Source organism: Coenobita brevimanus, chromosome 26, assembly GCF_032717465.1.
Source record: "Coenobita brevimanus isolate Jiangsu-jjx chromosome 26, ASM3271746v2, whole genome shotgun sequence".
Taxonomy (NCBI): Eukaryota; Metazoa; Arthropoda; class Malacostraca; order Decapoda; family Coenobitidae; genus Coenobita; species Coenobita brevimanus.
Window position 1 is genome coordinate 18,901,146 of NC_136979.1, and position 17,634 is coordinate 18,918,779.

Consider the following 17,634-nt stretch of genomic DNA (forward strand, 5'->3'; position numbering starts at 1 on the left):
GGTGGTGGTGGTGTTTTCTACATAATAATTAAACAGTGACTGTGGCTGAGGTACCTGGTATGGTAAGGTGCTTTCAGCTTTTCGATGGTGATGGTGTGTACATTACTTAATAGATAATGTATGTGAATATGGACTGAGCCAGTTAGCTTACATAAGACGGTGATGGTTGCGTTGGCAGTGATGGTGGCAGCAGTGTTGGCTGCAGTACAGAGGTAGACACCTGCATCTTGCGGCGTGAGGGGCTCCAACAACAGGCCGCGCCCCTTCACCACCCGCGCCCGCCCCACTGGCACCTGCCCTCCCGCCCGACGCCATGTTACTGTGGGGGGCGGCTCTCCCCCCACGCGACACTTGAGCTCCGCTCTGCCCCCCACCACCCCAGCCACGTCACGGGGCGCCTTCACCCAGAACGGCGCCACTGGTGGAACGTGAGGGGAATGAGGAGTAAGGTTGTGCGTCGGCATAGGGAGGCTTATTTTATCTCTACCAATGCAGATATATCTGTCGTCATTACTGGGGAAGAGACATTATGGTTAGAGAGAGTAAAGTTGTGCAGCTGTTGTTGCTGTAGCCCTTTAATCATTTGCATGACACGGAAATGGGAGATGAGGTTGCATTATAATAATGGGATATAATTTTATAATCATCATTGATATGGTATTCTTGTCACCGTCACTAGGGGAACAGCAAGGGACAAAACGCATACCGACATTTCTCATTATCATTCAGGGGACTGTATACAGTGTTTTTGCATGAATTAAAACTTTTTGGGTAACTATCTGCTATTATAAACAATCATAAATCGGCTTTTTTTTTTCTTAATACCTGTGCTTAAATTATTTCAAACTATTCTCACCCTTACTGCTTCGGCAGTCGAGTACAATGCAAAAATTGGACACGCCTTTGAACTAGAAGAAAACCATGGTGAAAAACACGGATAATAAACATCAGGCAATCTGGTAAGAACCTAATTTAATCTGACATAACCAAAGCAAAATTACTTTCCATTGCGTATCATATCAAACCTAACCCTGGAAAACCTAGCTCAGTCTAACCAAACGTTTCTTACTAACTTCTTAACGTTGTCATGGCAAATGATGCCTTACCATACCAAACTTATGTCAGACTAACCCAGGCTAACATAGCATAACCAGTTAAACATGAACCAAATTTAAATTAACCTATATAAACCTAACCAAACTTGGCATAACATATGCAAAGAAAAAACAACCTAACATGGTTAAACATATTTAAAATAATCAGATTTAACTTAACCAAAGCAAACCTGACTATGCCAAACTAACCTAACTGAAAAAAAACTTTACCCATGTCTAATGTCCTAACCTAAACTAAGATAACTTTAGCTTGTGCAAACGCGTCTCTGCCTAGCTTTAGGAAACCAGACTCAGCTAACCCTAATGTAATTGTTGTTGTTGTTGCAACCTCAGGCCCATCTGGGCGTGAACCCTGTGGACCGCAGGAAACTGGCCACTTCAAAGTGGTGCTCCCAGAGATCGGTTGTTGAGGTTGTTCAAGGACTGTGTTGTAATAGTGAGATGCATGAAGCGAATATGCATTCTATGGTGTGAGTCAGTATTGCACTCTCGCCGTATTGTTGGTAATGTAGCTGGGTAGGGTGGTGACCACATGACAATCTGACTAGTTGTTCTAGTGTCGCTCTGTGTAAAGTAATTTCTGAGCAGTAGAAGTCTAGTGGTGGTTCATGAAAGAAGCTATGTAGCTGCAGATGGATGGCAATGGCGGATATGAATTTATATACTGATATATGCAAAGTCCTAATTATTCGGAGTAAAAATTGCTAAGGTTAACTACATTATGAATGGTACTCAATTTGATAATGTAAACCGAGGAAAAAATTAGGAATAATTGTATCATTACTGAAAACCAAGTCTACAGTGCACAGATATAATAAAGCTATCAAATTAGTGGCATTCTTTGGTTAAGCATTCTAATACACATCGAAGAAAATAATCTTCACCCTTTATAATTCATTAGTGCGCCCGCATTTGGAGTACTGTGTATAATTATTGTCACCATATTACAAGGAAGAGATGGAGAAATTTAAGAAAGTACAATAAAGGTTGACAAAAATGACACTCCAATTGTGGAATATATCATACAAGAAACGTTTGGAATAGTTAAATCTGTTTAACTTGACAGCGCGAAGGATACAGTCAGATCTGATACAGCCATATAATTCTTAAAGGGCATGACAATGTGGTGGTTGATAAGTCCCTCACAATGGACAGATCGAATAACATTAGAGATAATGGTTATAAATTATAGGCAAACGCTTCCAGACAATTGATGCAAAGCACTTACTCTTCAACTGAGTAGTCAGCACGTGGAACAAAGTGCTTAGGAATATGGTAGACAGTGATACAGTAATACAAGTCGATGGATAGGTTTCTGGCTTCGATTGCCTAGTTAAATAAATTCATGAATGAATAATACAAAATTTACCCGATTTTCCTGTCATGCAGATCATGGATGTTGCAAAGTGCATATTCCCTTGCAGAAGAAGTTAGTGAAGAATGACTTTTTTTTTTCCGTCTTCCTTATGAAATTTCCACAGCATTTTTTTTTTTTTTTTTTTTTAATATGCTACAGGGTGGTCCTCATTTTTTCCGTGCTGGCTTCAGCTACAGGGTTTGATGGGAGTGGGGTGATTTCTGCTTTACTCTTATCTTCACCTCATGGAATTAGATGCCACAGTCATAATCTTCTGTAACAAACACTGTCAAAAGGCCCATTAGTTCTGTTGCTGTTTGCTTTCCTTTGTAGTCCTTCATGTATTTGCGAAGTGTAGTGTTGGATGAAGGAAAATGGGTATTGTTGAGGCACTCTGTATGGTGTTAGGTGCTTTTCTTTGAGGGCGTGAAGGCTAATACGACATAAAGTTGCTCGAGCTAAAGCAATGAATTGCCTGACTCTTACATTCATATGATCTTCGACTGGAACGATTTTTGTTTTTTTAAGCAAATGATCTGTACTTCCGACCTTTGTGATTACTGTGACGTATATTAATCACAGGAATTTTGTTTTAAGGTTTCCGAAGCTTTTCCAGGTTCGTGGTGCTTAATGTAGGCGTACCTTGGGGTCGGTTATCCACTTCTTTCTTGCTTTCTTTTGTGTGTGTGTGTGTGTGTGTGTGTGTGTGTGTGTGTGTGTGTGTGTGTGTGTGTGTGTGTGTGTGTGTGTGTGTGTGTGTGTGTGTGTGTGTGTGTGTGTGTGTGAGAGAGAGAGAGAGAGACAGACAGAGAGAGAGAGAGAGAGAGAGAGAGAGAGAATTCTTTGTGCTGTCCGAAGGTGGTACCAATGAATGTTTTCAGAGCATCGAGTTGACGAGATGCCGTACCATCAAAGCTGAATGGATGTTCAGAAAAGGTTGTATGTACTGAGTAGCCACAAGCAGAATTTTGAGGAGTCTTTCCAATGGAATTGTCTGGTTTAACAGATAGGCCAGATGGTGCATGTGAGAGTCATGTGTGTCTGGAATGAAGAGGTTGATGCTGCTTAGGCCGGAGAAGAAATAATTCTGTTTTGCAGAAGCCAGTGATCTATAGACAATAGGCTCCAATGGAGTTGCCCTGCTAATTGTTGACTTCTGAGTGTTCTAATGCTTTTGCTGGGCAAATAACACGAGATAGTAATGTCAGAGAAAGGGAGAGGGTTTGCAGATAGTGGAGGAAAAGGTTGAAAAGTAAAAGTAAAAGGACAAAGATCTCTGAGACACCATTAGAAATTTATCTGAATATGGAAGTTTGATTTTGGCAGCGTACCTGTTCCTGTCTGCGTGAAAGGAAATTGGTTAACCATTTACTGTTATCATCTTCAGCATTTTTGCTTATGAACTTACTTATTAGAATACACATTAGTACTGCATAGAAATCGTTATGTCTGTTGCTGCTAGTGTGGCTCCTAGCTGGAGTTATCAGTTTGGAAGGATGTGTGAATCCATACTGGGAGTCTGACAAAGGATCGTGGTGAGTGATGTTCTCTTAGTCTTTCCACGATCTCGAATGATGTGCACAGCGGCAACATAGATCTATACGTTCACGAAGCACAGGTGGTACATTAATATACCTGAGTATAAGGATGGTAATGTTTTCTTCCAGATATTTGAGACTTGGTTGTGAAAAAAAGAAAAATTTAAAACTCAGTATGATCAGCTATGACTAAGGGATCGAAGAGTTTTAAGTGGATGTTTGTTATCTGGTCTGGTCCTGTTGCTTTGGATTAAAAAAAATAATAATAATTTGCAGCACTTGTTATAAAATGACTGGGGACACTTTTTTTTCATTTAAGTTTCATAATTTTCTGTGATAGCTCTGATTTAAGGGTTGGTTTTTGTGTTATTTTTCTTTTTAGTTTATTACGTTGTGGGCTACATCTTTTATGGTGAGGATGGTTCTGATGTTTTTCACTAAAGCTTCATGCGCTGGAGGGAGTGAATGTTTTGATGTGCGGATGTTTATTATTGTCTTCTAAAATTTGCTGCTGTTTGTTTTTCAGGCAAAGTTCTCTTCAAAATTTAATCAGTTGTCTTGTTTGCATGTTTTGATAATTTCGTTAACTGTGCTGTATTGGTTCTGCATGGATTCATCAGAGTTTAGTTGATTTTTTTTCCTCTCTTAGATTTGTTTCTTTTTCGGTAAGTTATTTTACTTATGGAACTTAAGATTGGCGTATCTGGTGTTACTAATAGGAATAAGGTATGTGTTGGCCGTTTTGATGATTCTATTGAAGGCGATGCTTGTTTTGCCAGTGTGTTAAAAAGGGCTGAAAGTTTATATTGCTTCTTCCGTCTTAAGTAAACCGTGTCAATTAGCCTTCTTGCAGCTTGTAAAGGTTTCCGTCCCTAACTGAATTTACTTTACACTGTGATAAAATAAAAGGGTAGATTGTCAGATCAGATACCATTAACTACTGATATTGTGCGATATACTGACAGGGAGGTGGTCAGATCAGAGGCTATTACCTGCTTTCCTGGAGGTTTGAATGGCTAATGAAGGGGTACATAAAGTGAGGTCAAGGGAGGAGTTTGTCTCGTGAGGCCTGTGAGGAAGTTGCGTTGGTGAGTGATGGGTGTTCAAGATGTTTAGTTGTTCGAGCTGATCTTGGATGAGGGCTCCGCGGTTGTCTTGGGTCTTTGTGTTTGACCATGATTTTTTTAAAAATTAAGATCACCAACCATTAATGTGTTAAAGTGCTTTATAATGGGGGAGGGGAGAGTGTTTACTGCAGGGCTTGATGTAGGTGGTGATCTGTGGATAATAACATATAGTGTGACTTATGTTACATTTTATAGTTTTCCTTGTATTGATGACATTTGTGTTCTTGTCACTGGGTATGAGTTTTCCTGTTTGCTGTACGATATTTGTGAAGGGAAAGTCCCTAGTTCAGTATCATTTTGTTCACAGATCTGATAAGTTTATAAGAAAGTTCGACGAGCCCAAGTGTGTTGTGTACTGGAGCTCGTTAATCTAAAGACTGTAGTAATAATTCTCTCAAATAATTATGTAAGTTGCCCTTCCATATGTCCTCCAAGGACTGAGCAGTTGGTTGCCCATTTTGTATCTAGCGAACATTACTCAGTTATGGTTTCCCAAAAGAAAGGATTTATTTAAAACACCAACTTGATCTAACACCCCTCTGGAACAATTCTTCAAAATTGCCCTTCTTAACATTCCTTACATTCACAACAAGATGAATCATATTAATGAAACTCTAATGAGCACAGGCTTGACATTTTGTGTCTGAACTTGGTTTCATGAATATGACATAAATAGCTTCCATAGTGCACTGCCTAAAAGACATTCTGTACTAAGTGCCCCATGTGTGCTACTGGCTATTCAGAAGGATGTGAGGCACTCATCAACTGTGTACCACTTACGACTGTTTTTCACACACAGCGCAACTTTGTCCTACTTTCTTTCGAATTCATGGAATTATCAATTAACTACCATTTTTAAAAATAAGAACAACACCTGCCTCTCATGCAGGCTATGGACGTACTAATCGAGGGCCTTGGTGGAGTTTGATAAATTTCTGGGACCATTACTTCTGCCAACAGAAGTAAAGGGGGAATCACATCAGCTGCAAGCCGATACATATCTAGCGCGGCTCGGAATAAAATCTTAACCTTGACCTACTTTCACCAGTTTCGAACTCGTAGGAGATTTTCATCCCTACTAAAAACCTGTACAATTTGTGATATCTTGAGCAGTTGCGAAGTTATTTTGGTAACAGACACACAGACCTTGACCTACTTTCACCAATTTCGAACTCGTAAGAGATTTTCATCCCTACTACAGACCTGTAAAATGTTGTGATGATATCTTGAGCAGATGTGGAGTTATCTTGCTAACAGACACACGGACACACTGACAGAGAAACAAAATAAAAACAATACTTGTAGGAGATTTTCATCCCTACTACACACCTGTAAAATTTCGTGACGATATCTTGAGTGGTTGCGAAGTTATCTTTGTAACAGACACACAGACTTTGACCTACTTTCACCAATTTCGAACTCGTGGTCCATCTTTTTCCCCACTACACACCTGCAAAAATTTGTGATGATTTCTTGAGCAGATGCAAAGCAGTTGTCTGAACACACACACACACACACACACACACACACACACACACACACACACACACACACACACCGCTCGCTGGCTCAGTGGTAGTGTTCTCGCTTGCCATCTGGTAGACGGGAGTTCGCGCCTCGCTCAGGTTGCGAAAAGTTTCACTGACGAAATGGGTGGTTACTGTCCCCCTTGAGCAAGGGGACGTGTGTGCGTGTGTGAAGGTCACAGCCTTGCCCTTAGATCGGACTATATGAGCTCTCAGCTCCCTTCCGGGAGGGTAAAAGCTGACGATCACGACCATCAAGAGATCCTGACCTACCTGGTGAATTACACACACACACACACACACACACACACACACACACACACACACACACACACACACACACACACTCAATGAAAATAATATCAGCCTCGCTATCACAGCTGGTAATTATGCCTCGGCTCACCTATGGTGAAGGAATTAAAAGATTGGTCTGTCTGTGTGTGCATGCATGAGTCCATCTGTCTGTAACACTTTTCTGGTTGCGTACTCCCGAACCCATGTACAGATTTCCACAAAACTATTGTCTGTGATGGAGTATGAGTAGATGAAAGTATGGTGAAAATCCGAATTAGTTTGTTCTTGTGGGCATGATATCTCTTGAGCCTCTCAACGGATTTCGACCAAACTTTTGTAAAAAATACAGTATAAAGAGAAGTTGAATAGTTTAGGCCATCAAGGTCAACATATCAAATGTCAAGGTCACATGGGGTAAACTAAAATTATCTTTTGACTCATTTCAACTCACAGTGAACCCTGTCATGGAAGTTATGTGGCTAATCCGTGTGCAAGAATTGGTGGAGGCGTACCAAGCGACGCTTTACATCAACAGCTAAGGACCCGAGTTCTCGGCATTTCATTATTATGCCCTGATAATGAAGCTGGTATTGTTTTCAGTTTGTGTGTGTGTGTGTGTGTGTGTGTGTGTGTGTGTGTGTGTGTGTGTGTGTGTTAGCATGATAACTTCGCAACCGCTCAAGATATCATCACAAAATTTTACAGGTTTGTAGTAGGGAAAAAAATGGGTCATGGGTTCGAAATTGACAAAGGTAGGTCAAGGTCTGTGAGTCTGTTACCACGATAACTTCGCAACTGCTCAGGATATTATCACAAAATTTTACAGGCGTGTAATAGGGATGAAAATCTCCTACAAGTATTGTTTTTAGTTTATCCATCTGTCTGTGTGTCTGTTAGCAAAATAACTTAGCAACCGCTCAAGATATCAAAGATAAAAATCTTCTATGAGTTCGAAACTGGTAAAGGTAGGTCAAGGTCAAGGTCACACTCCGAGCCGTGCTAGATATGTATCGGATCGCGGCTGGTGTGATTCCCCCCTTGGAGGGCCTCTAGTTAATATTTTTATTATTATTACTATTATTATTATTATTATTATTATTATTATTATTATATCATTATGTCTGGACGTTGTTTCTCACCCTGCCCTGGGGTAGGAAAGGAGGTCCGGATGATGATGATGATGATGATGATAATAATGATGATCTATCAATATATTGCCAGACGCATTAATCCCATAAGGGGTGGCCACAAACAAACTGCCCCCATGTTGCCCCTGTCCCTGACCATTTCAGTGCCCTGCTCCCAGCTCACACCCCCCACTCTCATATACTTCTCCACTCCATCCCCCCATCTCATCTTCGGCCTACCCCTCCCTCTCACCCCCTCCACCTCACTCACATACACTCTACTCGTCAGTCTCTCGCTCTCCATCCTCTCCACATGTCCATAACACCTCAGTGTGTTTCTCCTAACCTTTCCTATCACATCCACATCCATACCACAACGCTCCTTCACTTCCTCATTTGTCAGTCTGTCTCTCCGTGTGACTCCACAGGCTTCTCTCAAATAACTAATTTCCACTGCTCTCACTCTTGACTTCTGTCCCTCCAGCAAGGTCCAAGCTTCACTTCCATACGTTAGAGTTGGTATCACAATACTGTCATGTAGTAGCTTTTTCACTTCCATGCTCACTTCCCTGTTTCTTATCACTGCTTTCAAGGAACCAGCAACCTTTCTTCGCTGTTGCACCCTTTCAAGCACGTTACCCTCTAAATTTCCATCCTTACTCATCACACTACCCAAGTACTTAAATGCACTTACATTTTCCATTTCTTCCTCATCCAGCCTCACTGTACATTCACTGACTTCATTTCTTTCGAAGACCATAACTTTACTCTTCCCTACATACACTCTAAGATTCCGTTTCTTACACGCTCTCCCAAACTCATTCATCAAGCCTTGCAGCTCCACTTCATCTTCACTTCACAACACATCATCTGCAAACAATAGTACAGGTAGTTTCCAAACACTATCCTCTCTCACTAGGGCCGCTCCAACATCCACTGCCCTACCTTGTATCTCTTTTATAACCAAATTCATATACATATTGAACAACCAGGGAGACATGACACATCTTTGTTTCAATCCGACCTTCAAATAGAAAAATTCACTCAGTTCACTATCCACATGCACTAAAGCCTTAGCACCCTCATACATTCTTTTCACGGCATTCGACAACTTCCCATCTACTCCACATATTCTTAATACTTTCCACAATCCTTATCTATCCACCCTGTCATATGCTTTCTCCAAATCCATGAAGGCTGCATACAACTTCTTTCCCTTCCCTAGAAACTTTTCCACTAAAGACATAAGAATGATCTACACAACCTCTTCCCTTCTTCCTAAAACCTTCCTGTTCTTCTCCAACTAATTGCTCTGTTATTTCCCTGACTCTGTCAATAAGCATTTTACCAAATACTTTTCTTATTACACTAAGAAGACAAATGCCCCTAAGATTACCACACACTTCTTTTTCCCTTTTTCCTTTGTACAAGGGAATAATTATACCTAACTTCCTATCCTCCGGGACTCTACCCTTCTCCAAGGCCAATCTGCTCGTCTTCCACATCCATTCTACTACTATCTCTCCCCCATGCTTCAGCATTTCACTACACACTCCATCAGTTCCTGGGGCTTTCCCCATTTCAAATATCTTCGTTGCTTTCACAACTTCCATCCTACTGATTTCTTCCTCTCTTCTCACATCCCTCCTCTCCCAGCCCTTCCCCAGCCACTTATACTTGCATTACTTTCATTCTCTACACTCAACAATTCCTTAAAGTGCTCTCTTCATCTGCTCATTTTTTTTCTCCCTTCTACACTAGTAATCTACCATTTTTATCTTTCTCTCCTCAGCTGACTTCTTTGGCACCCTGTCTAACTTTTTTTACCTCTTTCCAGAACAATTTTATATACCCTCCAGTTAACATTCAAGTTCCTTCCAAATTCCTCATCCACTCTCTTCTTACTCTCTTAATAATCTTTTCACCTCTCTCTTCCTCTCTATGTATAACTCTCTCTTCAGTCTCTCAACTTCTTCAGCATCTCTGTTTCTCATCCCCCCATTATAAGCTTTCTTCTTTTGTGTCACAGCCTCTCTCACCCCTTCAGTTAACCATGCTGTTCCCTGCACCTCCTATCATCTTCTCTTCACCCCACACACCACCTCACATGCTGCACAGATTTCATCTGTGAATATCTTGCACACACCTTCCACGTCCCCCATCTGCTCCAATCTATATTAATTTTTCCCAATCGCTCCTCCACTTCCCCTCATATATTCTGCCTTTTTTCCATCCTCTTGTACCGTTTCCGCTCTCCTTCTATGTACTACTCCCTCCTGTCCTTCCCTTCTTCTATTTCTCCATTTTAATTGGCTGGTGGTGGTCCGAAAGTACACTCCCCCAACCTCTATATACTCTTGCATCCATTACACACCTTCTCATGATGATGATGATGATTATTATTATTATCAGAAGGATAGTGAGCGACAAACAGGGTGTTTTAGGAGTCGTAGAGGATGTGTGGATCAAATATATGCAATGAGACCGATAGTGAAGAAGGCTTGAAAGGACCATACAGTATTTTCGGTATAAATTAAACTAGAAAAAGCATACGGCAAAATAAGTAGAAAAGGATTTTGGAAGAATCTGAGTATGTTTGGTGTCGATGGCAACCTGCTGAGTGCCGATAAGAGTTTTTACGATGGCTGTGAAGCATGCATATGGGTGGGTGGAGATCTAAGTGAATGGTTTAAGGTCGATGTTGGCATGAGACAAGGTTGTGTGATATCCCCATGGTTGTTCAGAAAAAAAAAAAAAAAGTAATTGGGTTTACAAGAAAGGTAAAAGCACGAGTCCTTCAGAGAGGGATGACGCTGGTAATGAATGGTGAAGGACGGGAGTATTTCAGAGCTGAGGTATGCAGATAATGCAGTGCTGCATGCACATAGCAGACAAGGCTGTGAAGACAGAAGGTGACTCCCAGTGTGAAATTACAGTGATCAGAGAAAGTTTTCAATTGGAGAGGCAGTTTAAGTACCTGGGAGCCGTGTTAGAAAAGGGAGGAAAATGTGCAAAAGAAAGGAAGTAAAGTGTAAGAAGTGTAAAGAGGGGGCTGTTAAGGAATGTGTGTAGAGTTAAAAGAATGATAGAATATGGAATAATGTAAATCGTGAAAGATTTGGAGTTAAGAAATCTTTGGACACCAACAATGAAGAGTGTTTGCTTAGATGACATAGTCATGTGGAGAGAATAGGCGCGAAGTGATAAAAATGGTATATCTTATTATCTGACCGAGTTTGAACGATGGAGGAGGTGTAGTAAGCCAAGATGAGGTGGACAGAAATGGTAAATGAGCGGGTGAGAAAGAGATATGGGAGTTGATGAGGCTTTAGAGCTGACTGGCTGAATATTTATGTTGTGGAGGAGTTTGTGACAAGGGTTCAGCACTCCTTTTTAACCTGGCAGTCGTCGACCTGACTTTGTTGGAGAGGTGAATATGAAAATACACGTCGAAAACTGACTAACACTCAGGTGAACCAGGATTCCGGGGACCTGAATGGTGGATGAATGGGTGTGTGGCTCATTTCACTGGTATGTTGTTGACTAGTTCTCCCACTATCGTACTCTTATATTTTCATGACTTCTGTACCAAACCTCAGTCCCATGTGCAGGTAGGAGAACTAGGAATGATGATGATGATGATGATTGTGCATGAGTGTCATGAGGTCACCCTCTGTTGTTGGCTGCCTTGTTTAACTGTAATGTAATATTTGAAGTGTGGAGTGCTGTACTTGTCTTTGAGTTTAGTTTTAATATGAATGCGTATGTCGATGTTGTAAGCATGAGGTTTTGAAGTTCTGCAGTCTTGATGTTTACTCCATCGAAACGTGTGTGTGTGTGTGTGTGTGTGTGTGTGTGTGTGTGTGTGTGTGTGTGTGTGTGTGTGTGTGTGTGTGTGTGTGTGTGTGTGTGTGTGTGTGTGTGTGTGTGTGTGTGTGTGTGTGTGTGTGTGTGTGTGTGTGTGTGTGTGTGCTTACATGGTGTTTTGCTCTGGGTGTTAATTCAGCCATATGTTCATTGTGAGGAGTTGTTTTTGTTTTTTGGCTGATCTGTTCAGCCACGATACAGTCCGACTGGGAGGAGCAACAGGGACTGGCAGGCAAGAACTACACGCCTCGAGAGAGAGAGAGAGAGAGAGAGAGAGAGAGAGAGAGAGAGAGAGAGAGAGAGACAGACAGACAGACAGAGACAGACAGACAGACAGAGACAGACAGACAGAATCTGTGCATGTGTAGTGTAATAGCTTAACACTGTGGATGAGTGGTAACAAATCGTTGTTCGTCTAGGCCATTTCTTCCAGTTACATGGGCGCTATCGCAACAGTAACGGGAATTCGACCATGTCCAGCACCAGATCTAGCCTAGCCCATGCTGACATTAATCAGTCTGGCCTACACCAACTATATATCTAATCTGACTCAGGCAAACCTAACCGAAATTAAACCTAACCGAACAATATAACACCGGAAAGTTCTCGATCAGTAACATCAATGCCTTTACAGTTGCTGCATTCTGAAGATAAAGAATCTGCTTGCCAGATATATCATCGCTGACTAGGTATTTTCATTAATATCACCAAGGAAAATGAGCATGGAAATATATGGACGTTATGCCAAAAGAACAAAAATAAACAATTTAAAGACCCACATGAACAAAAACAAATATTATGCACTTGCTGATGCTGCTGGAAATTTATGGCACCACACATCTGAGTGTGAATGCAGTTTGTCATTTCTTAAGGGAAAAAAAAAAAGTATTACATATAATGACATTTATATTTACACCTTTTAAAAATGTTTTTTGAAATGTGTTTATCGTTCTCCAACAACTGACCTACTCTGCCCAGTGTTCTGCACTACACAAAAACAAAAACTGAGGAACTCAAAATTTTTATCTTCAAAACCATCAGTTAGAAAAAAAAAAAAAAAAAAGACCAAACCACCAGAAATTAAATTTTCACACCAGTGCTACAAATCACAGGCAGTTATTGAAAGCAGTTGTTAGGAAAAAAAATTTAAAGCAAGATAACAACAAAGATATTTTTTTCAACATTGTCACTAATCACAAATAGTTGTCAAAACTAGCTGTTTGAAAAATAAAATGTCTTTATGGCTAGCCAATAAGAAAGATAAATTTCTTTCAACTGTGTGTAACTAAACAAGCAGCTACTTCAGCGGGTGACCAAGAAATGTAATAAAGGCCATTAGCGTTTGTCTCTAAGGCATATAACGAGTACATGAGGCAATAAACTATCAATAAAAGTTTCTGGCAACTGATACCACGTCTATGATGGCCGAGGCAGAGTACCTGGTGCCTGGTACCCACCAATGACGTCTAAGACGGGCGAGGCAGAGTGCCTAGTGCCTGGTACTCACCGTTGACAACCAAGATGGCCGAGGCAGAGTGCATGGTGCCTAGTACTCACCAATCACATCTAGGATGGCCGGGGCAGAGCGTCTGATGCCGGCTGGGTTGGTGGCCACACAGACATATTCGCCTTCGTCTGTCTGCAGCACTTCACTGATTATTAGGGTGCCATCTTGCCTTACCAACACCCTGTAGTGCAGTGTGTTTGGTCATTCATACCAGGATGCATTAGGTCACACTATACTGTCACTCTAGGTAATATTTGGTAAAACTAATTATACTGCTCTTGGTCATACTTGGTCACTAGAATACTGACCCACCACCTTTAAAATAATGTGATGTAGAGACAGGCTCTGTCACACTAGCTTGCGTTAGTGATCATCTGGCTTCCCTCCTGCACTACCATCCTTCAGTGCATCAGGTCTCATTACGTCAAATTTAATTCATTCATTTTCCCTAGGCGGAGCTTTTTGGCCATCCGCAGCTTATTTTATATAGCTCAGTGGCAGAATAAGATAATACTAAAGTTTACACCCATTCCATAGAACTTCTCCGTGACTAGCACCATATCATAGTGTTAATCTATTGTACAGACCAACACTGAAAATGGAGAAATGGCAAGTTTATGCCTTGTTAAAGTCACGAGAGTACAGTATTATTAGAAACAGGTCACACTAGGTCATCAGGTCACACAAGAAACAGGTTTCAACAGAACCAGGTTACGATCACACTTGAAAGGTAATGAACCATATAAGGCATATGAATATGGCTGGCATTTTAAAATACTAACACACACACACACACACACACACACACACACACACACACACACACACACACACACACACACACACACGCACACACACACATATCCCACCCATAATAAACACCTGGGAAAGAGGAGGACACGAAGACCTGGCAGAAAGTAAAATTCAAAGTTTAAGAACATTACCACATAGAATGGGAGACAAATCTGACAAAATTATATTAACTGGAGATTTCAATACAAATATAAATTGGAATACTCTAGATGCAAAAAGCCATGAAAGCTGCTGGGATAAAAAAAAAAAAAAACTAGATCTTGTACGGGAGTTCTGCCTAACACAGCATGTACGGGAAAACACCACAAAAAGAGGACTTGATAATCCATCAGTACTAGATCTTACATTTTACTAGGTAAGAAAATGAAATCGACAGTATAATGTATCACCCTCCATTCGGTAAAAGGAACCATGCAGTATTAAATTGTAACTTCAGGACTGCATATGACGTTACAATTAATGAGTTACATAAAGAGTCTAAACTACAAAATGGGCAATTATCATGAACTGAAGAAGTACTTCTTAGAAAGAGATTGGGAAATGGAGCTAAGAGGACAAGATTTAAATATTATATATAGAAAATATGGCGATCCTTATGAAACAGAAGTCCAGAATTAAGTCCCTCAGCACAAAGAAACAGGAATGAAAATGAAGATATGGCTTAATACAGAATGTAAAAAATCAAAAGAAAAAAGAGATTTGCTGTGGAATAGATGAAGACACAATAGTGACAGGGCATATAACAACTATAAACAGGCAAGAAATGATTATACAAAGATAAGGAGGGAGACTCAGAGACAGTTTGAGGAAGACATTATAAATAAAAGTAGTGATCAATCTAAGCAATTTTACAGCTACAGCAGAAGCAAAATCAAAGTTAAAGATAAATTTACGGATGAGGGGATCATCTATACACAAGAGAAAGATATTTGTGAAGCACTAAATAAAAACTTCCAATCAGTTTTTACAAAAGAAAATAATTTTGAAAGAGATGATATGGAACATGCATGCCCACACGTATTAGCAGATATACAAATATCAGAAAAAGAAGTATAGGAAGAGTTAAGTAAATCAGACAAAGGAAAAGCATATGGTCATGACGAAAATTCAGGTTGGGTGCTACATGAATGTGCAGAAGAGTTAAGCAGATCATTGTATTTTATATTCAAGGAATCCTTATGTCAAGGTAAACTTCCTGATATTTGGAAGAAAGCAAAGCTTATAAGAAAAGTTTGGGTAAATCATCTAGAAGAACAGAGTATGATTACAGAAAGGCAGTTCGATTTTAGAAAGGGAAAATCATATGTTACTAATCTACTAATCTACTATGATAGACTTACAGAAATATTACAGAAAAGAGGAGGATGGGTGGACAGTATCTATTTAGATTTCAAGCATTTGACAGAGTACCGCACCAAAGACTTTTATGGAAACCGTACCATCAAGGATGTATCCAAGGCAAGCTGTACTGTTGGATGCGGGATATTCTCAGGAAAAGGGAAATAAGAACAGTATTAACAGGAAATTACTCATCATAGAGGGAAGTGACTAGAGGAATTCCACAGGACTCAGTGCTGGCACCAATTATGTTTAAGTATATATAAATGGCATAGACAGTAACTCTGGAAAGGGAAGCAATCTAAATATGTTTGTGGATGATGGAAAAATGCAAAGGAAAATTACTAGCACAGATTCTTCCAAAGAGCTGCAAGAGGAAGTAAATAAGCTTCATGAATGGAGCAATAAATTGCAATTGGAATTTAATGTGAGCAAGGGTCATGTACTTAGGTTTGGTAAAAGTGAGATGGATTGGGAGCATAAGTTAGGAAGATCATCCCTACACATATCAGAAAGGAAGAAGGACCTAGGAGTGATTATCAATAACAGACTATCTCCAGCTGACCACATCAGTGAGAAGGTACGGAACATGTATAAATTACTTGCAAATATGAGAATAGCATTCACATACATAAATTAAGACATGCTGAGAAAGATAATAACATCATTCATCAGACCAACCCTGGAGTATGCACCATTAGTCTGGAATCCTCATCTCAAAAAACATATAGATAAGATTGAAATAGTACAAAGGGCAGCTATAAGGTGGGTCCCAAGCTTAAGGGATCTAAGCTACGAAGAAAGACTAATCTACCAACACTACAGGAGAAAACGAAAAGAGGAGACATGATTATGCTATATACTGTAAATGCACCTCATGGAAAGAGAAAATAAACATAAATGATTATATAACCTATGGGGAAGCATCAGCAAGAGGACGCTGCAAAACACTACATAAAAAGAGAGGCGATAAAGACGTAAGGAAATTAAGTTTCCAAAATAGGGCAACTGATCAGGGGAATGCACTGCCGAATGAAACTGTGTGTGCTAAAACTGTTCATAAATTTAAGGATATGTTAGATAAAAATGGTTTACTTCACGGGACAGTACGAACTTGACTCATTCCTGTAAAGATATAATTACTCATAGTTAAGAACAATTAGGTATCAACACACACACACGCACACACACACACGCACGAGCGCGTGCCCTAACACAAAGTGCTAACCCAAATAGAAAAACATTAACCTTCACATCGTCTCATTTCTTACAAAAAATTTGCGCCCTTCAACAATCGACGATGTTATAGCCTATTCCATCTCATCTAGATGAGATGAGCCTTAAGCTTTGGAAAGGTGGCAGCTGATTGGTTGTCCGAGTGTTTTCACTATCGATGTATTTTTAATATTTTATTATATGTGTTATAATAAATTTTTAACGATAATATTCCTCATATAAAAAAAAGCTAATTATTTGCATAGACGAGACCTTACAAAGTCTATCAAATGGCCTAGAAACGGGCGAAATTTTCATTCGTCTGTCATATCAACACTTCCATAAATTTTCAGGAGTTCCTTGATTTTTTCCCATGTTCAATCAAGTTAAGGTAAATTACACGTCATAAATACGATATTATGTAAAATCTAACCTAGTAAGACATCTGAATTCCAATAAAATATGACATTCCCAGAATTTTGATGAATGACTTGTAGACACTTTTAAATATCTCGCAGCCCATGTCTTGTCGCAGCTGCTATGACTGTGTTCGAAATTCAAAAGAAAAAATTTAGCAATACTTTGAAAGCAGAAAGCATAATGTAAACTGAAGCAACAGCAATACGCTCTCAGGAACATTCGAAAATTAGTCTGCTTAGTCAAGTGCAACATTCCAGTTCGCTACTCCCTTGGCTGGTTGCAGTCACAACGAGCAGCCCAAGCACCCCTCCCCTTTTGTCATTCATCAGAATTCTGAGAATGTCATATTTTATTGGAATTCCGTTGTCTTACTAAGTTAGATTTTCCATA

General features: G+C 40.0%; 1 protein-coding gene across 1 annotated transcript in view; it reads right to left on the reverse strand.

Moving 5' to 3' along the window:
• LOC145393983 (roundabout homolog 2-like) overlaps nucleotides 1-17,634 on the reverse strand; it is a 184,543-nt gene that overhangs the window by 32,092 nt on the left and 134,817 nt on the right. The window contains exons 5-6 of the mRNA XM_080267957.1: nucleotides 13,509-13,639; nucleotides 152-418 (exon numbers count right to left, since the gene is read on the reverse strand). Of these exons, the coding sequence (XP_080124083.1) occupies nucleotides 152-418; nucleotides 13,509-13,639 (398 nt within the window). The remainder of the gene's footprint in view (nucleotides 1-151; nucleotides 419-13,508; nucleotides 13,640-17,634) is intronic.